Raw genomic sequence first — 25,113 nt, forward strand, 5'->3', positions numbered from 1 at the left:
CGGCTTCATTCACAAAGGGCACAGACGAACACAGGGAGCGGGTAGGCACAGCAACAATCAATACTTTAGTTGTAAATTGTTCTAGCTGGTTTGGGAAATAAACAGACCTTCAAGCGCTAATAGAACGTACTGAAGTCCAAGTGGTTATATGTACCGAAAGCTGGCTAAAGCCGGAGATAATTTCAATTGAAATTTTTACAAAGAATCTAACGGTGTTCTGAAACGATACATTACTTACAGTTGGCGGCGGCGCGTTTGTTGCTGTTTGAAGTAGTTTATCTTGTAGTGAAGCTGAAGTAGATAGTTCCTGTGATCATACAAAATGATCGTGAGTATAGAATGAAATCAGTTTCGAAGTTACAGGATGATTCAGGCGCCAATACCAATGTCGTTTCATGCAACACACAATGTTATAAATGACCTCCAAAACCACGTGAGAGGTTTTCATGTTGTCCCGCTGGCTAAGAGCAAAAAATTAGCCCTACTAAAAAAATGAAAAGTCCCTTTTTTAAGGAAATTTAACGTAGTTAAATTTTTTAATGGGAGGCATTTTCGCTAGAGACCATAGTTTTCGAGTTATTTAAGAAAAACGTACAAAAGTGACCTTCAAACGCATTTACCCACTCCCATACTCAGCCACCACAGGTCAGGATTTCTAGTATGTTGTTCATAGCACTTCCTCCTACCACTGTGCAAAAATTTGCGACTGGACAAATTATTTCCCACATTCGATCTTTTTCGATTTTTACTGACTGGCTTTATCATGCCTCAAGACTAGCAGAGAACTTGCAAATTGTAAAATTTTCGTTTGTGTAAATTTTACGTAACAGACTTGCCAATTTTAAAAGACTTGCCAATTTTAAGAGATAAGAGAAACAACTACATCATTGTGTTCGTCAGTGATTGTGACTACACTTCTAATTGTTAAGTTTGGATCCAAATGTCAACGTAATCGGTTTTACCGTAACGTTTGCAAAAGACGAATTTCTTCCATTACTTTCACGGGCGCGTTTATATTAATAATGTTAACGAAACAGCCGACTATGCTGGTTGTGTAGTAGTCCAATCAACACAGACCAAAAAAAGATCGAATGTCGGGAACAGTTCGTGTTGTCGAAAATTTTTGTACATTGGTAGGGGAGGGGGGGGGGGGAACTGCCACGAACAACGTGCTAGAGATACTGACTGCTGAGGGATGAGTGTGGCCACGGCCTTGCCGCAGTGGATACACCGGTTCCCGTGAGGTCACCGAAGTTCAGCTCTGTCGGACGTGGGCGGCACCTGGATGGGTGACCATCCAGGCCGCCATACGCTGTTTCCATTTTTCGGGGTGCACTCAGCCTCGTGATGCCAGTTGAGCAGCTAATAGTCCGTATAGTAGCGGTTTCGGTCAAGAGTACCATCATAACGACCGGGAGAGCGGTTGAGCTGTGTGCTGACCACACGCCCCTCCTATCCGCATCCTCAACTGAGGATGACACGGCGGTCGGATGGTCCCGATGGGCCACTTGTGGCCTGAAGACGGAGTGCTTGAGGGATGAGTGTGGAGGTGCGTCTGAAATCCACTTTAGTAGGTTTTTCTTGAATAACTAAAGAACCGTGGCCTCCACCGAATCACATTCCACAATTTAGCTACATCACATTCTCTACAAAAAGGCCTTATTTAATTTTGTGTAGGACTGAATCGTCCCCTTAGAAGAATTATACACGACTGTGCTTAAACTGACACACCATGTTTTTAGCGCAACGCAATCTGACTTTTAATAATCCCTACAAAAGAATGGCCCTGACTATCATTAACCTATACCTTTCACAAATCACTTACCTCACAAAAATCTTCGTTACTCGAACTACTACAATACAGCGTGCGCCACTACTGCCAGCTAAATAAAAGATTCAAACTACTGTAGACACTAACTACTGATAGGCATAGTTAGCAAATGAAAGATTTTAATAGAGAACAAACAAGTATTTACCTTAATAGTGTTTAAAAGTCATAATGTATATAGTAGTTCATGTCATTCATTCTTACAAATGTACTGTTTCTGATGGACACACGTCCAGATCATACGCTCTCAAAACACCGCCATTTCTCTCCCCACATCTACCACTGCTGGCGGCTCACCTCCAACTGCGCAACGCTAAGCGCTCTTAACAACCAACTGCCCAACACTATAATAGCCAATAACAATGCAAACCAGCCACAGACTGCACACAGCACTGCCAGTGATTTTCATACAGAGCGCTACGTGGCGTTACCAATACAAAAACCTTCAGCCTACTTGCAGGACTAATAGTTTGCGTGCAGCGAGCGAAACAGTATGAAATTCTCGTGCGATGTTTCTGGCCGACAGATATAACGTTGCGGGTTGCGTAAAACGATATAGTTAGGGGCATCCGAATCAGCCTTTATAAAAGAACTAAAAATAAGTGAACTGCGTAGTGCTTGTCATGTGTTGATAACAAATTAAAAGCGAGTTGTGTTGAACTAGTTACAAATCTATGCAATAAAAGTTCAAAAATGGTTCAAATGGCTCTGAGCACTATGGGACTTAACATCTGAAGTCATCACCACCCTAGAACTTAGAACTACTTAAACCTACCTAACCTAAGGACATCACACACATCCATGCCCGAGGCAGGATTCGAGCCTGCGACCGTAGCGGTCGCGCGGTTCCAGACTGTAGAACCGCTCGTCCACATCGGCCGGCTGCAATAAAAGAATACACAAGGTTGCACCGATGTTTCAATGCTTACCCAAGGTTGCACCGATGATAGACGCTTAAACAGCAACTGATTACACAAATGATTGTATACAACACAGAAGAAAACAGTAAATGTGATGGCACAGAATGATCTTGAGCAACGAATAAAATAAATCGTGAGGGGTGAATAAAGTAGATATTTTTATTGGCTAGTACTGAAAGACACGTGGACATATGAGCAATCTAATCTTGATATTAGATATTCACGGAATGCTGGAAAACAATTATCAACACTTTCCCTCGAAAAGCAAAGGTCCCGTGTTCGAGTCTCGGTCGGGCACACAGTTTTAATCTGCCAGGAAGTTTCATATCAGCGCACACTCCGCTGCAGAGTGAAAATCTCATTCTGGAATTATCAACACTGGTAACGGGATGTTTCCCAGTGGATCGCGGTCACGGTGAAGACAGCCCCAAGCGTGCGAGTGGGGGGTCAAGCTCAGCGTGACGCGCAAAGCTTTCTATCTCGCTGGCAGAAGCATTTGCTGCCGAGTTATGATGCATGAGGCGTTAAATTTCCATTCATGCCGCGGGCACAGGCGCGCGTCCGCTAATTGTGTGGTTCGCGGCAGCAGCTGTGAAAGCAGCAACACGGCCGGCGGCGCAGGACACAAAGCAGCAGCCCAGTTCTCAGGCCGCAGGCGCCGGAAGCACCGGGCAAGGTTCCCCTGTCCCACGAGCCCGCTGGTCCCGACACCCGCACGGCAGCCGAGCGGCTCTTGAACTTCATCCACCTGACCTGGCGCGTTCGGTCATTTGCTTACCGCCCTCCTCCTTAGGTTATCGCCCATTTACTGGGTATAAGTGCAGATATTTCTACTGGTGACCGAGGACGGTTTGCTGAACAGCATTACATCAGTATTTACGCAAGATTAATAATTACCGCTATTACCAGTCGTATGTTTTTAGGTTTGTTAGTACCTCCAACCACTTGTGGCAAGAGCACGCCATTACTGCTTATTCAACCCTGGGCAGCAGGTGAGGTGTTGAAGTGTGGATGCGTGGATGCACAACCGATTGTCTATACTGACAGGCGTTGTCAACCTGGTACAGCTACGACCATTCAGAAAACATCAGGTCGTGAAGTTTGTGACTTGTTTCTGGGAAGTCTGTCTGACACAGAAAAAAAGCAACTGACACACTGATGTTTGTACATATTAAGGTACCACATCCAAAAATATTGCACTTTAGACAATACACCCTTATTTGTTTACTTTGCATGCTCTTTTTTATGGTCTAATATGACACGTTTGAGTTGAGCTCTTTTGGGAAGGAGACCAGACAGCGAGGTCATCGGTCTCATCAGATTAGGGAAGGACGGGGAAGGAAGTCGGCCGTGCCCTTTGGAAGGAACCATCCCGGCATTTGCCTGGGGCGATTTAGGGAAATCACGGTAAGCCTAAATCAGGGATTGAGCCGTCGTCCTCCTGAATGCGAGTACAGTATCTAACCACTGCGCCACCTCGCTCGGTATGACATGTTTGAAGGCTAACTTAAAATCAGCAAGAAGATTATTATGCACCAGTTGCCAAAAATGTATGATCTATTAAACACAATATGTTTTGGGACTACATTATCAAATTTTAAAGTTCTATAAGACAAGGATCACAAATCATTGCTTCACATTACCATGCTAGCGAACACAAACATCATAATTTCAAATGTAACGTCCGCAACGTCACCTCTGGTAGTGGTTTCGAATCTGTACGCAGTGCACTTTTCCACAGTGTATAGAAAAACAGTGTGAGGGTAAATTTTTTTTTTTTTTTTTTTTGTCGGTAGAGTTTAAAATGAGTGCAAAATATCTGAAGCGTCACAAGGCAGTGTTCCTAGTAAATAATCCAAAGGCATCAAAGATTTCATATGGAACTGCTGCTAAAATTCTTAGAAAGTCAAAGACATTCGTTGCAAAGTGGGTCAAACGATATTTAGAGGTTGGAAACGTGGATGACTTACCGGAGAGAGGGCTAACGTGCCAAGCCATAATCCATAATGGCGGCGATTGGTTAACTATTAGGTAAATGTGCAATTAGAAATAACATCTATTTTTATGTAAACATATATTTGGTTCAAATGGCTCTGAGCACTATGGGACTCACCTGCTGTGGTCATTAGTCCCCTAGAACTTAGAACTACTTAAACCTAACTAACCTAAGGACATCACACATATCCATGCCCAAGGCAGGATTCGAACCTGCGACCGTAGCAGTCGCACGGTTCCAGACTGCGCGCCTAGAACCGCGAGACCTTATTTCATACAGATAACGGTGTACACTTTCTTGTGGAACTGACTGTACATGCGACCCAGGAAGAATGGTCAGTATTCAGTGACATTACAGGGACAATCATTCGATGCAAAAATGTCTAGTAAACTTGTCCTCTAAAATGCATACTTTAGCGCTATAAGTACTTATTCATTTTCAAGGCTGTGAAATAAATTTATACTGCAAGATCTTCACTTTCCGTATTTTAAGAGATGATGGCGTGGACAGAAACAAGAAAAAAAAGTATCTAGTAAACATGGGCTCCAAAGTGCATGCCTTACGAACTATGAGCACTTGTTCATTCTCACTGCCGTGAAACGCATCTCTTTTACTGAACAAGGAATCATAGCTCTTGAAGTATGCATTTTCGAACCTATGTTTATTTGAATTTTTTCTTATTTTGGGTCCTACTACCTCCTCCCAAAACATGTAAATCAAAGATCCTACAGTAGAAGGGATTTGTTTCACAGTATCAAAGAAGAAAAAGTGGATAAAGCTCTTAAAGTATGCATTTTGGAGCCAATGTTTACTAGACGTCTTTGATTCGAATAATCATCTGTCACATCCCTGAATATTGACCACTCCTCCTCAGACACTTGGTGTAAGGTATCTATATTGCCTTGCACTATTATATGCCTTAAAATCAATATGCCTTTAGGCATAGTCACATAGCAAGCACACAGGAAACATACATTGTCGCACATATAAGAATCTTACTTAACATCTCATGCTGGCGCACAACACTCCCGCAATGCTAAGTTTATTAGCCGAACTCAACGTTCCTTACTTATTACACGTTGTACTGTCTTGTTATGTGTACATCATAGTCGTCAGTGATGCAGATGCCGACAGTAAATTCTTTGAATGTTTGTCAAATCATAGCAAATCCAACAGACAAACTTGCACCTGTAATGCAACTTTTGCATTGTCTAAGATGTTTTGTAGCTGCTTTTCGCAAGCACATAGATAAAGTAGATGGGGAAATATGGAATTTATGAAATAAAATGTCAAGATTGTGATACTAACTATGTGGGTCAGACAGGAAGCAACGTAAAACTAATGGCTAAAGAGTAAGGCTTAAGGTTAAAACTACGGTTTAAGGCGGAATAATTCATGGGTGGTAGAAAAGCACATTAAGAATAAGTAGCATTCGTTAGGAAGCATCAGAGCTTGCGTAACGCAGAAAAATGTTTTTTCTTTGACTTTACTGTTCTTTAGCTTGCACTATACAGCCAGTTCATATTTACATAAAATATAGTCATTTATAGAAAATTAGTGTTAGAATGTTTCTATGTTAGCACATGTTGTACACAGAACATAATTGTAAAATCAAATTTTACACAACACTTTTTTCCATTCCATTGTCAGTGATATGTAGATGCGATAACCTCGAAAGTTATCTGTTTATCTGTATGTAATTGGGAGTTATCTGTTGAAATTGTGTGCTATTGAGTTTCTCAGTAAAAATCTAAAAACTATTTTTTTCTAAATCAGCGCACCTATCCTACTTTTAAACATGAACTTATTCATGCAAATTTCTTTTTAGAAATGTGACTTTAATTAATCTGAAATGCTTCTCACTATCTACAAAATAAGATTGGATAAACGAACGATTCACAAGAGTACTCAGAATGACTAACTGTTACTAATTAGGTGTGTCTTATTGTAACATGCATGTGATGAATTTACATGAAATTTCACAAATCGAAATCTGTTCTCATATTGTGTCGGAAGCGTTCATTTAGGTCCTACAGCAAATCTTACCTTGCAACGGATAACTTGACTCTTCCCTAGCTAGACTGTAAAAGATGATCTGAAATAAATCACTGGTCATCAGTTTGCATTCTTATTATTTTTTCTTTGAAGCTGATGTTTTAGCAAATTACTTTTTGAAACTTCCTGGCAGATAAAAACTGTGCGCCGGACCGAGACTCGAACTCGGGACCTTTGCCTTTCGCGGGCAAGTGCTCTACCAACTGAGCTACCCAAGCACTTGTTTGGGTAGCTCAGCTGATTGAGCGCTTGCTCGCGAATAGCAAATTCCGAGTTCGAGCCTCGGTCAGGCACACAGTTTTAATCCGCCAGGAAGTTTCATATCAGCGCACACTCCACTGCAGAGTGAAAATTTCATTCTCGGAGTAACTTTCTGATTCTCTTTTCAAAATAATTAATTATTGTGCACGCAAAAGCCAAGACGTGACAATGAAAATTTTACCAAACATGTTTCTCTGAACTGTAGGGATATGCTTTGTGAAATACCCATAAATTATAAAAGGAAGTACTTTGAAATTATTTTGTCGACACAAGAGCGAATTCCAAGCTATAGGAGCGATCAGCACCTTGTCTCTCCGCATCGTCATACTCGATAATGTCCGCTCTTACAAAATATTTCTATTACAAAAATTTATTTTCTTTGACTTCTAATACAACATTATTTAACTAATCGAAATGGGGGAGGGCTGATTAGAATACTGAAAACATGACGAATAGTTCTCCGTCATTAAGAGAACATAGATATTATTGGACTCAAAGAAATCCTTACATAGCAATAATTACTAAACTCACGATTGCTGACAACAAACTCAAAATAAGTTACCTTTTCTGAAGTGCTGTCTCTTTTACAATGTTCCTTAGTTACACATCATGCAGCATCTCAAATAGAAATCTCTGTGAGGCACATCTGCTAACCAAGCTGCTCATTCCGCCATGTCACAACACCATCTCTCCGCCACTCCACAACTACTACTGCCCAAGGCTGCAAATTCACTTGACTGTTGGCTAATGGTTTGCCCCCGCTGTTCTTAAAAATGAAACCCCTGGAATCAAGAGACTATGTATCGCTCATGTATCCAGCATGAAACAATATATAGAATTGAAACATTCCGAATAAGCAGATAATTTCCGCTATATTTGCATTCAAATATGCACCATACGTTAATACACTAAACTAACTGTGATCTACTCGCTATCATTTAGTGTGTATAACTTTTAACTTGCGACAGCAGTGAAGCTGTACATCGCATGGCAAAGTCTACGATCGTGAGTTGCTAACACAGTCGTTACCTAAGTTGACAACGCGTGACCAAGCTTCGCAAGTATTTATTAAAGGATTGTAGAACATCCACATTGTTTGGGGCACCCAAAGATAAGGTTGGTTGCTGCCATATTTGGAGGAGATAGACATTTTGCGCATTAAGAGAGAAATATGACAACGTGTTAAATAAGAAGACAGATGTGTCCAAAAGGCAGTAGTAATGCGAAATAATGATTAGGGTTGACTTGTTTTATAGAACTTAATAATGGGGTTATGTCGTTCCGAAACATGTTGTGTTGGATAAATCAGACATTTCAGACAACTTGTGTGTGACCATCTGCATACTGAATCGCGATACAGAAGGACGATTTTCTTTGGCTTCGCAACAGATTAACTTTAATAAATGTTATCTGTGGAATTTTAGATTAACAAAGATGACTCACCTCATGCAGTTACATCAGGTACATTTATTTCCAAATGCAAAGTTAGAATATATCAAGATTTAACAACTTACTGAAATATTGCATGTACAGATCTTTATTTTCAGTTATGATTAGAAATCTGTTAGCCTTTTAACATATACACAGGTTTTTCAAGAATGTGTAAAGCCGTAGCTGACACGAAAAGATCGCCATATAGTTAACAAACGTACTAAAGGTGGCAGCGTCAACTGTTGGGTGCCGGCTGAAAAGTTCTTGGAAGTAAAACTTTTGTGAATTTATGAAGTGGGACTGATTTATCTATGGACCATCGTTCTCCTTTTTGACTTACCTGCTTCCTGAGAGGCTCCCTCCACACTGTTAAAAATAAGAACTAATACCAGGCGGTCAATAGTTTAGTCTCCTGCACTACATCTGCAGAGTACGTCGCAAGCTATTGTTTCTTCTTACGATACTCCGGCCGGAGTGGCCGTGCGGTTCTAGGCGCTACAGTCTGGAACCGAGCGACCGCTCCGGTCGCAGGTTAGAACCCTGGCTCGGACATGGATGTGTGTGATGTGCTTAGATTAGTTAGGTTTAATTAATTCTACGTTCTAGGCGACTGATGACCTCAGAAGTTAAGTCGCACAGTGCTCAGAAACATTTGAACCATTTCTTATGATACGGTACGTAGTGACTGCTTCGTCTGGTGAAGAAACCCGTCAAGTTCCATAGACGCAACTTGACTTTAAGGGCGATACTGTCATTTAATTCCTTTCCTGATCGATCCGCGAAGCTAGCGCCGGAAGAGCAATTGTTGATAGTCCTCCATATTGATTCTAATTTCACGGATATTCTCGTCATGGTCTCTTCATGAGATGTATGTGGGAGGAAGTTATGTGTAGCCTCAGCGAAAGCTCTGGATCTGTAGACATCTCCCTGGTGTCAGAAGCCCACCTTGCAGCGTCTGACATTGGCATTAAATGAGCATTGCCGCAACAATCTCAAGTTGACTGAACGACTCAGTGACGGAACACACCACTGTTACTCAAATATTCTTATCTAATCTAACAATCCTACCACGTAAGTGTCCCAGACAAAAAAATTAATACCGTAGAATCGACTGAAGAAGTATTTTAAAATCACCGTCTTTCGTGGATAAGTAATATTTCTTTTCAGAATGAGATTTTCACTCTGCAGCTTAGTGTGCGCTGATATGAAACTTCCTGGCAGATTAAAACTGTGTGCCTGACCGAGACTCGAACTCGGGACCTTTGCCTTTCGCGGGCAAGTGCTCTACCATCTGAGCTACCGAAGCACGACTCACGCCCGGAACTCACAGCTTTACTTCTGCCAGTACCTCGTCTCCTACCTTCCAAACTTTACAGAAGCTCTCCTGCAAACCTTGCAGAACTTCTGTAAAGTTTGGAAGGTAGGAGACGAGGTACTGGCAGAAGTATAGCTGTGAGTTCCGGGCGTGAGTCGTGCTTCGGTAATTCAGATGGTAGAGCACTTGCCCGCGAAAGGCAAAGGTCCCGAGTTCGAGTCTCGGTCGGACACACAGTTTTAATCTGCCAGGAAGTTTCAATATTACTTGTGATTCTTCCAGTGAATAACTCTTATTCTGACATGTACTTCCTAGGTACATCCAGACTGTTATTCCTAGGTACTTTACGGTTGTTAAGGTTTTCAGTAGCTTTTTGGCAATAGTGTACTCTAATAACTGAGAGGGTGAAATTGAAGTTTTTACTTTGCAGCGGTGTGTGTGTTGAAATGAAACTTTCTATCAAATTTAAACTGTTTGGCGGACTAAGGCTCGAACTCGGGACCTTTGCATTTCTGTGGCTCTCAGGAGAGCTTCTGTGGAGTTTAGTAGGTAAAGTGTGGCTCCGGCACAAAGTTTTAATCTGCGGGATGTTTCAAGAATGAGTCTTTCCGCATATTTATGCAACTGCCTGTCCCTACAGCTACGTGTTCCATGTATACAACAGCATCACCAAAATTGTGAGGTTTTCGTACTGTTGTAGTTCATAAGTAAATTTAGTGACAGGCTCATATTTTCGGACGACTGCTTTTCAAATTATTTATTTCTCTTAAATACAATTTATTGTTTAAGTTATGCTACAGTAATAAATAAAGTAACGAAGTAGATAAGAACGAAAGCAAATCGTAGCAACAAGAAGTAGTTAACGTAGAGTAGTGAAATTTTGAGAATACGTTTGTGTAGCTAACGTTTTCAAGAGAATAACGTTGCAGGAACACAGGTAAACGCGAGAAAAGCCATAGCAAATGCGAAATGATGGTACATTAATAATAATTGGAGTAGCCGCCAGAATGTTGAATGGAAGATTGCAAACGGTGCATGCATTGTGTCGTACAGGTGCTGCATGTCAGTTTGCTGCACGGAGGTTCATGCTTGTTGTACTTGGGCGGTCAATACAGTAACGGTTAATGCTGGTTCTGGAAGACGCTGGAATTGTCGTCCGATGATGTCCCAAACGTTCCCAATTAGAGGAAATTCCGGTGATCGAGCGTGTTGGATTGCAACAGCGGTATGTGGGTGAGCTCTATCCTGTTGACACCCACTGAAGTGCTGTTCATGAATGCCACGACAACAGGTCGAATCACCAGACTGACGTACAGATTTGCAGTCAGGGTAAACGGGATAAAGACGAGCATGCTCTTGCTGTTATAGGGAATCGCACCCCAGGTCGTAACTTCAGGTGTAGGTGCAGTGTGTCTAGAAAGCAAACACGTTGATTGTAGAACCTCAAATGGCCTCGTTCTAACCAACGCACGGCCATCACTAGCACAGAGGCAGGACCGGCTTTTATGAGAAAACAGAACAGACCTCCAAACCGCCCTCGAACGAACTCTCGCTTGACACCACTGAAGCTACAAAAGGCGGTGGTTTGGGGTCAGTGGAATGCACGCTGCAGGGCTTCTGGATCGGAGCTGTCCTTGAGGTAACCGATTTGTAACAGTTCGTTGTGTCACTGGGGTGCCAACTGCTGCTCCAGTTGCTGCTGCAGATACAGCACAGTGCTCCAGAGGCACATGCCGAACGCGATGCTCTCCCCTCTCGGTAGTGCCATGTGCTACAATGCTGCTACGTCTTTGTTCAGTATCGCAGAAGAAACACCCAGCTTCTTGTAGCCCTATTACACGACCTCATTCAAACTCAGAGAGCTGTTGATAATGGCCTCTTCTTCTTCTCAGAGGCTTCCCTGGCTAACCTAAGCTCACTACGTCCACTCTGAAGGGTAAGTAGCGTTCACGACCGTTACAGCGCATCTTTAAAGGAAACCTGGTTTGCCTCCTGATAGTGGGGCTACTAGTTCCACTCTTATGGAACTGGCGCAAAAATTGAGTAGACGTCATCTTTCATATGTTATCAACTGTCGTTTACAGTATGAGATTTTCACTCTGCAGCGGAATGTGCGCTGATATCAAATTTCCTCGCAGATTAAAACTGTGTGCCGGACCTAGACTAGAACTCGGGACCTTTGCCTATCGTGGACAAGTGCTCTACCAACTGAGCCCAAGCACGACTCACGCCCCGTCCTCACAGCTTTACTTCTACCAGTACCTCGTCTCCTACCTTCCAAACTTTACAGAAGCTCTCCAGCGAACCTTGAGTCATGCTTGGGTAGTTCAGTTGGTAGAGCACTTGCCCGCGAAAGGCAAAGGTCCCGAGTTCGAGTCTCAGTGCGGCACACAGTTTTAATCTGCGAGGAAGTTTCATATCAGCGCACACTCCGCAGCAGAGTGAAAATCTCATTCTGGGAACATCCCACAGGCTGTGGCTAAGCTATGTCTCCGCAATATCCTTTCTTTCAGGAGTGCTAGTTCTGCAAGGTTCACAGGAGAGCTTCTGTAATGTTTGGAAGGTAGGAGACGAGGTACTGGCAGAAGTAAAGTTGTGAGGACGGGGCGTGAGTCGTGCTTGGGTACCTCAGTTGGTAGAGCACTTGCCCGCGAAAGGCAGAGATCCCGAGTTCGAGTCCCGGTCCGTCACACATTTTAATCTGCCAGGAAGTTTCAACTGTCGTTTATCTCGTGCAACACCACAACGGTGAACCCTGCAAAAGAAAAAATTAAAATAAACAAAGTTAAGGCAACCAAGAATGTGGTTATTGTAAATGTTGCCACAGAAGAAGACAGGGACAAAATTCTTAATCACACGAAGCTCAATAAGGTAGTGAAATGCGAACCGCCTAAAAAGCGGAATCAGCTGGTGATATTATACGATGTACCTGTGGCAATAGAGGAAAATGAGATATATGAAACTATAAAAGAACAGAACTTTGAGGAAATGAATATGGAAGCCTTCAAAAATGAGTTTAAGTTGCGCTTCAGAACGGGACCCCGCGATCGTGATGTTGTCCATCACGTCGCGGAAGTCTCGGGGAGTATGTGGCGCAAACTGACCGCTATGGGCAGAATTTATATGGGGTTTCACGCAATTAATGTGAGGGACTACCTGGTGGTTCCCAGATGTCATAACTGCGGTGATCTGGACCATGTCCACAAGCATTGCGAGAGGAAGCCGGCCTGCTCCAGGTGTGGGGCAGAAAACCATACAAGGAAAACCTGTTGTAAAACAGGGATATGTATCCCTTGTGTGAGGAGAGGAAAGAAAAGTTGCAATGCTACTGGAAGGAACTGCCCTACATACAGGATGCTCGAGCAACGGCTTATAGCAAGAATAGACTATGGCTGAGTCTGTTCCTGCATCCAGGAAGCCCAAAAGGAAGTCGCCCAGTAAGAGGTTAAGGGATGCGTTGAGAGCAAGCAGATTTAGAGAACTTCTGCGGAAGTTCAACAATGCAACAACTGGAAAAGTGCAAATGGTAGACATAGGGATTCAAACAGACCCTAGTGGGCAGAAGGGCGCACCCTCTCCTCCAAGGTGGGGAAGAAGGTCGATTACAGATCATGAGCGACCAAAAGGGCATCCTGTGGTAGGGAGTTTGACTTTCCCGACAATCAAAGACAACACAGCTGATGAAGGAAAAATACAAATCAATGATGTGAGCAGTACGAGTACGTTGAAAGATCCACCCTCCTTTGGAGGCATGGGAGTGGATCCAAGGAGGATTTACCCAAATTTGGAACAGGCATTGCAGCTATCGCGCCTGGAGGAGCCGGCTGTCCTCACCACCGCTTTAAGGCATGTGGTGCGTGTTGGCCATGAATATGGTAGAGACGTCACCTTTCCGGTAATGGAGGCTGTAGATAGAATACAGCTCAAGACAATGAATCTCCCCACTGACTTTGGAGCCCTGCGTGACTTGGTGAAAAAAGTATTCGAAAGGCGAAACGAAAAATTTGATCTGGAAGAACTATATCACCAGTCTGTAATTACAAATGGAAGGCTTGCACACGACTGGAATAAGACCTGGCCAGAATCGCATATTAGAACATACTTTTCCACTGAGCCTTATAAACGTAGGGCAGATTAACTGTCATAACAGCAGACTAGTCACGCAGGAACTCCGGAAGGTGGTGGAGGAGAGGAGACTTGACATACTCTGTCTACAGGAGCCATACTCTCAAGCTGGACGGATCCCCTTTACAGCTGCCAACTGGCAAATAACTCACAGCACAGGTGAGCCAAAAGCTGCAATCATAATTATTAACAAGGCACTGAGAGTTACAGTGCTTACACAGCTTTCTGATGACCACTGCAATGTCGTGGAGTTGCAATCACCCATCGGGGTACTGTACATCATTAATATGTACTTCCAGTACGGAAGGGAGATTGACGAGTTCTTAGATAAACTAACTCAGATAACCACGGCACTGCAGGGGCGGAGAATAATAGTCACAGCAGACATAAATGCAAAGTCCCCCCTATGGTTCAGCGGCACAAGAGATGAACGCGGAGAAAAGGCTGAAGAGACCATCATGGCCTTACAGCTTATGGTCGCCAACAAGCAAGGGCACCCCCCTACCTATGGAGGTGGCGGGGGAGAAGGTACCAATATTGATATTACCTTGGTAACGCCCAACGCCGCAACCAAGGTAATTGATTGGAAAGTATGGGAACACATGACAACAAGTGACCACAATCTGATTACCTTCTCACTGGGAGACAGGGAGTGCCGCTGGGACATGGGGTGGGAGCTGCAATTCAATTACAATAAGGCCGACTGGGATCGCCTGGCGAGAGAGTGTGACATTCCGACATGGCCGGAAGGTGACGTAAACGTGGAGCTATACGCCGAAGAACTGGTGAGTGCAGTCAACAGAGCGGTGAAAGCAGCCGTACCAACCAGGAGGAGAGCCGTCGCGGCCTCCCCAACACCATGGTCGACAGAACTAGAACAGATGCGCCAGTCTGTAAGGAGGGCTAGGAGGTACTACCAGCGGTGTGCCGTCTGGAGGGAAAAACAGCGATGGCTACAGATTTACAGAAAGGCGAAGGATCATTTTCAACAGGAGCTCAGGGCAGTCCGACTTGCAAGCTGGGAAAAATTCGTTTTAAATCAACTCGCCACAGACCCATGGGGTACCCCTTACAAACTAGTACGGGAGAAAATAAGATCGCCTATGGTGCTGTCCACCGTCAGGAGCGGGGACCGGATGACGGAGACTTGGCAGGAAACTGCCGAGGTCCTTCTCCGGGTCCTGCTGCCTGATGATGTGGAAGAAGAGGATACAGAAGTACAAAGGCTGATCAGGGAGGAAGACCGACAAGATTATGAAAACAACAGTATGGTCTATCCCTTCTCAGAAGAGGAGGTCGACGCCCAGATAAAAGCCGTCAAAAAGGGGAAGGCTCCTGGACCAGACGGTATCACAGCGGAAGTGGTGCAGTTCCTGGCTCCCCAGCTGGTGGCACCTCTCACCAAGTTGTACAATGAGTGCTTGAGACTCAGAAAATTCCCTAACACCTGGAAGAAGGCAAATGTTGTAATACTTAAGAAAGGCCCAGATAAGGACCCAAAAGAAGCCAAATCGTACAGGCCTATCTGCCTACTAGACATACTGGGGAAACTTTTTGAGAGGTTGCTGGCAGACAGACTGGCTGCACATCGTGTGTTGTGTGGGATGTGCGACAGGCAATTCGGTTTCCGGTCGGGGAGATCAGCGTCTGACGCTATCGCCCTTGCCGCGGAGGTCTGTGGCTCAGCCCCGCACAAATACATTGTTGGCATCATGGTGGATATCAGCGGCGCCTTCGACAATCTGTGGTGGCCCTCGCTCTTCTCTCGCTTGCGAGAGAAAGAGTGTCCAGGGCCGCTATATGGTTGTTTTAGGAGCTACTGTGAGGGAAGGGAGGTCTGGCTATCGTTCCCTAGCGGGAGGGTTAGAAAGCAGATTACAAAGGGGTGTCCACAGGGCTCTGTCCTTGGGCCACTCTTTTGGGACATAACAATGGAATCACTCTTAGAAGATCTGCAGAATGGCGAGGATGTGCTAGAGGTCATAGCCTACGCAGACGACCTCCTTCTGTTGGTTGGCGGCCGTAGCCGCGAAGAACTGGAACCAAAAATTGAGAGAGCAATTTCTATCTTGACCACATGGTGTCACAGAACAAAAATGACTATATCACCCAGTAAGTCTACATATCTGTTGCTCAAGGGACAACTAGTTAGGAACCCGACGGTGAGAATAGACGGCTCGCCAGTGCTTCGGCGACGTGAGGCCCGGTACTTGGGCGTAATCGTCGATGAGAGATGGAACTATACATCGCATGTTGACACAATAACACAGAGATCCCTAGAAACACTGAATAAACTCATTGGCATAGGACACAAGCGGTTTCACTTACCACCAGACCTAATCAAACTATATCATAACAGCATACTGACCTCCATTGTGGGATACGCGTCAGGAGTCTGGGCTCACAGGCTCACGAGGGTCATGCCTGCCATGGCCGTGAGGAGAGTGCAGCGGAATATGCTCCTGCGCTCTGTAGGAGCATATAGAACAACACCAGGGGGGGCGCTATTAGTACTCATGGGGCTGTGTCCTCTGGACATTAAAATAAGAGAACAGGCGGCATGGTACTGGGCCAAGAAAGGCAACAGGGATAAAATGATAGAAATAATGGGGATCTACACGGGCTCTAAATCGGAAATTAGAAATAGGGGGGAAGAACTTTGGCAAGAGCAATGGGATGCGGACGACACAGGTCGGAGAACGCATGAGCTGCTGCCAAATATCAAGGAGCGCTTACAGCTCAGATACTTCAAGCCATCTAGAGGACTTCTGCACTTCCTCACTGGACATGGACCCTATCCAGCATACTTATGCAGATTCGGGAAACGGGCTACACCAGCGTGCGACTGTGGGGCCCCACAGGGCACCCCAGACCATGTGGTGTATGAGTGCCATCTCTTCGACGAAGTAGCATCACAACTCAGACTCCAACTACCAAATCAAGACACGTACCACTTACTCAGGCGCGAGGATCACTTTCAAATTCTAAATAATCTTGCGAATGAGATCTCGGGCAAAATATTAAAGGACTTTCTCAGGAACAACCAAAATTAACCCGAAATTGACAAACACCTGACCAGACCTAAGTGCACCCGTCCCTTTCCGCCGGACGTGGAATTGGCCAGCCGTTTCACGGCTGGGATCCGCCACGCTCCTGGACCAGGAGGAGGGTGCACATTTCTATCGGATTTGACCAACACACCGAAATTGACAGTAGCGTAGGAATAGGTTAAGAAGTAGGATAAGTTAGGATAATACCTTAGTATAAACTGCAGCGGTTCAAACGTCTTGGGCCAGCCCGGTGCCAGGGGCATGCCCACTGGGATCAGCTCAGTGGGCCCGGCCACAAACAGTAGGTTTATACTTACGCTGGCACGTGTGTAACGTTGCAGTTAGGTTAAGTAGGTTAATATTAGAAGTAGAAATGCCCATAGCGAAAATAAAAACTAACACTAAAAAGTAGCTAATAATATTAAGTAATGAATGCTGTAGTAACTGTATTATTGTATGTAAGCAAAGACCCACTAATGCTTCAGGTGGTGGGTTATTCTGTATCATAATATTGGTTTGAAATAAAGATTTTTTTTTTTTAAAAAAAAACTCCTTGTTGGTGTTGGGATTTTTTTCCCGTCAGTTTTGTCCGTATAACATACTAGTCTGTGGCAGTACTTTTTTTGTATATTTGTGTACTGTTACACTTGTATACTTGTGTACTGTTTCGGCGTTTACATTATAACACATAATGTAGAATAAAGTTTATTTGTTCATAGCTTCTTTGAGTATTTCAGTCGCTTGTGTTGTTCGCATAGAAGTATAATCACAGAAGGTGACAGATGTTCAGCCAAAATGTGTAGTTGAAGTTCTATGGACTATCTTTCTGTTGTCTGGCGATGGGCCAGAAAACCGGAAGCCTATTTTCGAATGTCAGTACTATTTATTTGAGATTTGGGAAGTGGTTTTCACTGTACGTCATGTTGCTGTGACAGAACGCAGAACAGGGATTTGTGTGTGATGTTGCAGCACCGTACGTCGGGCGACGACGCTCCGCAGGGTGAGGAGTGGGCCGTCACGGAAGGCCCGGACGGGCTGGTGCGCGAGGTGCGGGAGCACACCGTCAAGAGCCGCGAGGAGCGCGAGGAGCGGGTGGAGACCGAGGACGTCCGCCACCTGGGGGACCTCACCGACGAGGCGAGTACGCCGTCTGCGCTCGCCTGCTGCCCGCGCCTGAGGGTGCACGGGGACAACCATTCAACTACACTGCTGGCCATTAAGATTGCTACACCAAGAAGAAATGCAGATGACAGACGGCTATATTATACTACAACTGACTTGTCATTACATTTTCACGCAAATTGGGTGCATAGATCCTGAGAAATCAGTACCCAGAACAAACACCTCTGGCCGTAATAATAGCCATAATACGCCTGGGCATTCAAACAGAGCTTGGATGGCGTGTACAGGTACAGCTGCCCATGCAGCTTCAACACGATACCACAGTTCATCAAGAGTAGTGACTGGCGTATTGTGACGAGCCAGTTGCTCGGCCACCACTGACCAGACGTTTTCAGTTGGTGAGAGATCTGGAGAATGTGCTGGCCAGGGTAGCAGTCGCACATTTTCTGTAACCAGAAAGGCCCGTACAGGACCTGACATGCTGTCGTGTGTTATACTGCCGAAAAGTAGGGTTTCGCATGGATCGAATGAAGGGTAGAGCCACGCGTCGTAACACATCTGAAATGTAACGTCCAGTGTTCAAAGTGCCGTCAATGCGAACAAGAGGTGACCGAGACGTATAACCAATAGCACCCCATAACATCACGCCGAGTGATACGCCAGTATGGCGACGACGAATATACGCTTCCAATGTGTGTTCACCGCGATGTCGCCAAACACGGATGCGACCGCCATGATGCTGTAAACAAAACCTGCATTCATCTGAAAAAATGACTTTTTACCGTTCGTACACCCAGGTTCGTCGTTGACTACACCATTTCAGGCGCTCCTGTCTGCGTTGCAGCGTCAAGGGTAACCGCAGCCACGGTCTCCGAACTGATAGTCACTGCTGCTACAAACGTCGTCGAACTGTTCGTGCAGTTGGTTGTTGTCTTGCAAACGTCCCCATCCGTTGACTCAGGGATCGAGACTTAGCTGCACGATCCGTTGCGGATAAGATGCCTGTCACCTCGACTGCTAGTGATACGAGGCCGTTTGGATCCAGCACGGCGTTCCGTATTACCCTCCTGAACCCACCGATTCCATATTCTGCTAACAGTTATTGGATCTCTACCAACGCGAGCAGCAATGTTGCGATACGATAAATCGCAGTCGCGATAGGTTACAATCGGACCTTTATCAAAGTAGGAAACGAGATTGGTACGCATTTCTCCTCCTTACACGAGGCATCACAACAACGATTCACCAGGCAACGCCGGTCAACTACTTTTTGTGTATGAGAAATCGGTTGGAAACTTTCCTCACTTCAGCACGTTGTAGGTGTCGCCACCGGCGCCAACTTTGTGTGAATGCTCTGAAATGCTAATCATCCTGTCGGTTAAATTTCGCGCGTGTAGCACGTCATCTTGGTGGTGTAGCAATTTTAATGGCCAGTTGTGTATATGAAAAAAGACGTAAATTAGTTACGAACTAGGACGTGCACTCACTTTTTTCAACATGTAAATGTCACTACAGATATTCGGATTTAGGTTACGACATGTTCGATATGCGTGCCATCATTGGCGAAGTTCTGTCGCCGACGAATAGCGAAATTCTGCATGACTCGCTGAAGTTTAGGAACATAAATGCTGTCGATGTCCTCTAGAACGGTTGGTTTCAGCTCATCAATGGTTTTGGGGTTATTGCTTTACACCTTGTCTTTATTGTAGCCCCACGAAAAGGACTCGTATTTCTTCAGTTCAGGAGAATATGGCGGCCAACCGAGACCCATGCCAGTGGCCTCTGGGTACCCCAAGTTTGAATGAGGTCGCCAGAGTACTCCTCCAGCACTTCACACACTCTTTTTTGCTGCGATGGGATCGGGCTCCGCCTTGCATGAACCACACCTTCTCGAAATCACCCCAACACCACTCACCTGCCCGTAATTTGTGGGAACTGCGTAATTTGTCTACACACATATGGTGACACATAGATACGGCGAAACTTACATAATCCATGCCGCTCTGAATCGCTGCTGTATTGCTTTGCAAAGCTGGACGAATAAGATATAAGCAGGTGGTCGTAAAGTCTGGCTCAATAGTGCATCTTCTCGTGAGGAGATCGGCGGGAGAATGACACCACGCTCACCCGTCGTCTGTTATCGACTGGAGCCCATCGGCGCAGTGTCAGTATGTTACATATGTTTACTGTCACCTTCTAGACTTTACTGACTGCAGCTCAGCGGCGCAGTGTGAGTAAGTTACTTATGTTTATTCTCACCGCATGGGGGATTTGTTCTTGCGGGATCATTAGTTCTGTACCGTTAACGGCAACGAAGTCGGAGAAGAAAAATGCTACACTGTAAGATAAATGAACATTAGAATTTAATGTAGCCACCATGAAAAGTGCACGCTGATCTGCCATTCAAATGAGGTGTATATTTCACGAATAAAAGTCTGTCGTTAATTTGTCGATGTTAGGGTTAGTTGGGCTCCGTGACTATGGATTGAATTACTTGATGAAATACAGCAACCAGACACGTTTTGTATAGCTTTATTTTATGCCAGGGAGTATTTAGAGCTTTCACAGACCGTCAACTGGCTTAATACATTTATATAATCATCAATATGTCTTTATAGGCTGCATTGACCACGGGAATAGACGACATTCCGTCAGACCTACTGATAGCCTTGGAAGAGTCAGCCATAACCAAACTCATCCATCTGATGTACAAGATACATGAGACATGCGAAATACTCTCTGACTTCAAGAAGAATGTAGCAACTCCAATTCCCAACAACGCGGGTACCGAGAGGTGCGAATATTATCGAACTATCAGTTTAATAAGTCAGAGGAGACAAGAAATTTGTAGCAAAACCTGTCTAGAAGAAGGGATAGGTTGAGAGCACGCATCCTGAGACATCAAGTGACCAGAATTTGAAGCCATTTTGACTGTTTTTCGATCGTGACTGTCTCTAGAAAAATTTAAATATTTCTTTTAAATTACCGTAAGCAGTCACAAACTTGTTGTGACTGATAACGGTAATTTAAAATACCTTTACACGAGTTATCACCAATTTAGTATTAGAGGGAAATGTGTGTGTGCGTGTGGTGGGTGGGGGGGAGGGTGGGTGGGGGGGGGGGGCGGGAAATTAAAATCGTTGGGGTAGATCAAGACATGAATACAGTGAGAATAAGCAGATTAAGAAGAATGTAAGTTGCAGTAGTTATTCGCAAATGAAGAGGCTTGCACAGGACAGAGCAGCATGGAGAGCAGCATCAAACAAGCCTTCGAACTGAAGACCACAACCACAACATTTGAACGTTGCCGCTGCCTTCTCCTCCGTAATTTGTGGTACATTTTTCCGCCTTTATATCCATGGCCACAAGGCGAATCCTGCGACGTGCCAGTAATCCTAGAACTGTTTCTATCGTGGATGTAAAGGCGGTAAAAGGAGCCGCAGATAAAGTGACAAAAGGCAGCTTTAGTGTTCAAAATGTACATAAAAATGTTAAGCTGACGAAGACGTAAATCTGCTACGCCAATTGAAGTTAGGTGAAAACCTGAAACGTCGACCGGAATGGCCGTGCGGTTTGAGGCACCATGTCACGGATTGCGCGGCCCCTCCCGCCGGAATTTCGAGTCCTCTCTCGGGCATGGGTGTGTCTCTGTTGTTCTTAGCACAAGTTATTTTAAGTAGTGTTTAAGTCTAGGGACCGATGACCGTAGCAGTTTGGTCCGTTAGGAATTCATACACATTTGAATATTTGAACAAAAACTGAAACGCATCCAGGCATTAAATAAAATTGTACAAGGAAGTGACTGTTAGTATATTTCATCAAGTAATTGAAGAAAAAGTTCGTTGATTCTTTGTATTTCAGTTTAGGAGGATTTCGTTTCCGATACGTATTTCAAAGCGAAAGCTCCATCGCCATTGTTTCCTAGATTCATTCGAGGTTTTTTCTTCTGACCTAGCGACGCAAACACACCTACAGTACATACTGTGGGCACTTGCTTCACTCGTGGTTCACGCTGAAATTCTTCTAAGTTTAAAACTAAAATTCTTAGAGGAATTTCAGCAAGGACTACCGGTGAAACATGTTCCCGCAATATGCAGGTGCGTCTCCTTAGTCAAGGTCACGACGCAGCACTTCGAGTGAAGCTTGGAAATCATAATGGTGGCGCTTCAGCTCTGAAGTGTTCATCGGAAATAAAAAACTGAAGTACAGACAGTTGACGAACTTGTTCTCTTTCACTGTCTGTATGGACCACGTGACATCATTATGGACACATGAAAACATAAGGAGGGTGCCGTACTTAAATCACTAGCATATGAGACGTAAAACTACAAAAAATTTCAGTAGCATTTCGGGACATGTGCTAATTTGGAGAACAGAGTCTTTGGTCATTCGCTCAGTATCAGTTTGCGATTCACACCCAAGTTCGCTACCGCCTTAGTGAGGAACCACCGTGTGAACAGGACATTTAGAGACATTTTGAGGCGGTAGTGAACCAGTGTGAGTCATACCAGAGAATCTGCAGCCCCTTTGAAAGTATCCTCCGCAGATGGAGACAAAACGTATTTCTGCAAGAACTTAGTTCGAACACCGTATAGCTGTTCGGAATAGTTCGATATGTGTGACATATCCGGCCGGAAAGTTTGCATTTTACAATGCCTGTAATTGTTAACAGAAGCTTCAAAACTCGGAATGTATTGCGCCAAGCTAGAATATTTCATTTCGCATCTAGAGCGGTATATCCTGTCAAAACCTGTCTTTACTCGTTCACTTCTGTTCTAGGGTAGAGAATACGCAATTCGCGTAAATCCAAAAATTTCTCAATGTCAGTGGAAACAAATAGAGTCCCATTGTCGACAGTAAGACTAAATTTTGCTTCACGTGCTGTGTGTAATCTGCCGATTACAAGTAAAGCATATACGCTCCTCCCACCATATAAATATTACTACTTAAATTATGCTATATTCTATACAACCGCCTAAGATCAATTGCCACAGAAGCTAAAAAAATACTAATGAAACATTAACTGCAAAATTGTGAAAGTAGCCGTACAGCCGATACATTGAATTACGAGATTACATCCCGAATACTTTACCCTCCAGCGTTCGAACAAGATCTTTCTCCGTCGACTGTAGAAAGTCTCTTAAAATTTGTCAATCGGCGATCTGTTCTTCCGCCAACAGAGTAACTGTTTCTTTGCAATTTTTTCATAAACAATCTATAATTCAATTTAATTGAGGACATAGATTTATATTTGGCTGAGATCAGGAAGGAAAAGACGTCATCCATCCGTTAGATTTCGAGGGTGCAATCTCGGAAACCCTGTTTCTTCATTTCACGTATCAGTCTTCCGGCCATTTTCCGAGTGAACTGACAAACTGAAACCACTGTGCACCATCCGGTCTTCTAAGCCCACGAACAGCGCTATTGTGGATGCGACCACAGATAATTATCAGAGCCGTTGTTTGGCGATAAAGCTGCGCATAAATTGAATCTGTGCTTAACTGGTCCACTCATTCTGGGATATCGATGTGTCTTTAGTTGCTGCACTCTAGTGACGTCCTTGAGACCTTATTAAAGAAAGTGCCTAGTTTAGTTATTCGTCCAGGGTGAAACCCCTAACTATGTTAATTTCTGCGACAAGCGAATTTGTAGAGATTCTTTTGGCGAGCGCAGTAGCTTCAGTTTGTCAGTCCACTCGAAAAACGTCCTTAAGATATGTGCCTGAAATCGAGATGAAGAAATAGTTTTCAAGCGACTGCACACCGATATGTAGTTGATCATTCATTGCACCGCGAAAATTTGAAGATGCACAGATGTTATCCAATTTGCGGGAAACTTATGATATCTATCGAAAGTATACCCGAGAAGAAAGACTAATTTTATCAATTGTTGAAGGATATGCGTGTGGAAGACATATGCTGGAAGCAAAGAACCAACATACCTGCCGCCATAAAACACCTCATGCTGCGGAAACTGGTTAGTCTAGGAAGTGAGTACGCTATATTGAGCACTAGACAATAAACTGCGGCTCTGGATTTCCTGAACCTGTTTCACGAACGCTTTGGCCACAGAGAAATGTCAGGCAATAAAATGACCAGTGAACTGTTGCAGGGTTGCTTCCCGGAGAGTCGCGATTAATAACAAAACCGCAGGTCACGGCGCAGCGTGCCGGCGCAACGGCACATCCCCGGCTGTGTGGCACAGCGGTCTGCGGCAGTCGGTCGGGGGAAGTCGGAAGTCGACATCGACCGTAATGGATTGCGGCCTGAGGCATGAGTCAAAGGATATATCGACATCATCAGCAACGTCCCTGAGTGTGATTGAGCGATCTCCCAGAACCATTTTCCTTACTTCTTCCGTAACGTCGTCAGTGATTGTTGTGCTAGGGCGTTCAGGGAGGTCGTCGTCTTCTACCTCTTGTTGACCCTCTTGGAAAACGTCTATACCACTATTGTCTTACTCATCGTAGCTCCGCCAAAAGCCAGAGTCAACATTTGGAACGCGGCGCTGCGCTGTGTTCCATTGTTCAGACAAAATTTAATGCCAATTCTTTGATCCATCATTCTCGAAAACACGTTTAACCTTAACGACTGCTAAGAATAAACTAAATATTCACAACAGCTGAAAATGCAAACATACATCAAGATCATGTGTACCAAGAAGATAAAAAAAATTACAAAATGGGATGTTTTAGATCCGCGAAATTAAAAAAGTCCTTATTACTCTTTGAGCCGCGTGGAGTAGCCGCGCGGTATGAGGCGTCATGTCACGGACTGCACGCCCCTCCCACCAGGGGTTAGAGTCCTCGCTCGGGCATGTGTGTGTGTTGTTCTTAGCATAACTTAGTTTAACATAGTTTAAGTAGTTTGTAAGTCTAGGGACCGATGACCTCAGCAGTTTGGTCCGTTAGGAATTCACACACATTTGGACATTACTCTTTGATCTCAGCTCGTACAACATGTCATGAACGGTGCTTAGTAAATTACGATTGTTTTTGTAACTACTCATTG

At 44.4% G+C, this 25,113-nt stretch overlaps 1 protein-coding gene and 1 non-coding gene across 4 annotated transcripts in view; one reads left to right on the forward strand and one right to left on the reverse strand.

Annotated features, from left to right (window-relative positions):
- The window catches only part of LOC126284072 (serine/arginine repetitive matrix protein 2), a 1,302,087-nt gene that overhangs the window by 727,185 nt on the left and 549,789 nt on the right, over positions 1 to 25,113 (forward strand). For 2 of the 3 annotated variants that reach the window (XM_049982713.1, XM_049982705.1), the window contains one exon: positions 17,951 to 18,118. The exons of the other annotated variant lie outside the window; for it this stretch is intronic. In XM_049982713.1, coding sequence (XP_049838670.1) covers positions 17,951 to 18,118 — 168 coding nt within the window. The remainder of the gene's footprint in view (positions 1 to 17,950; positions 18,119 to 25,113) is intronic. 3 annotated transcript variants of the gene reach the window in all.
- On the reverse strand, positions 6,943 to 7,017 carry Trnas-cga (transfer RNA serine (anticodon CGA)). Its single transcript has one exon. It is a non-coding gene; the product is annotated as a tRNA-Ser (tRNA).

Source organism: Schistocerca gregaria, chromosome 1 (genome assembly GCF_023897955.1).
Source record: "Schistocerca gregaria isolate iqSchGreg1 chromosome 1, iqSchGreg1.2, whole genome shotgun sequence".
Taxonomy (NCBI): Eukaryota; Metazoa; Arthropoda; class Insecta; order Orthoptera; family Acrididae; genus Schistocerca; species Schistocerca gregaria.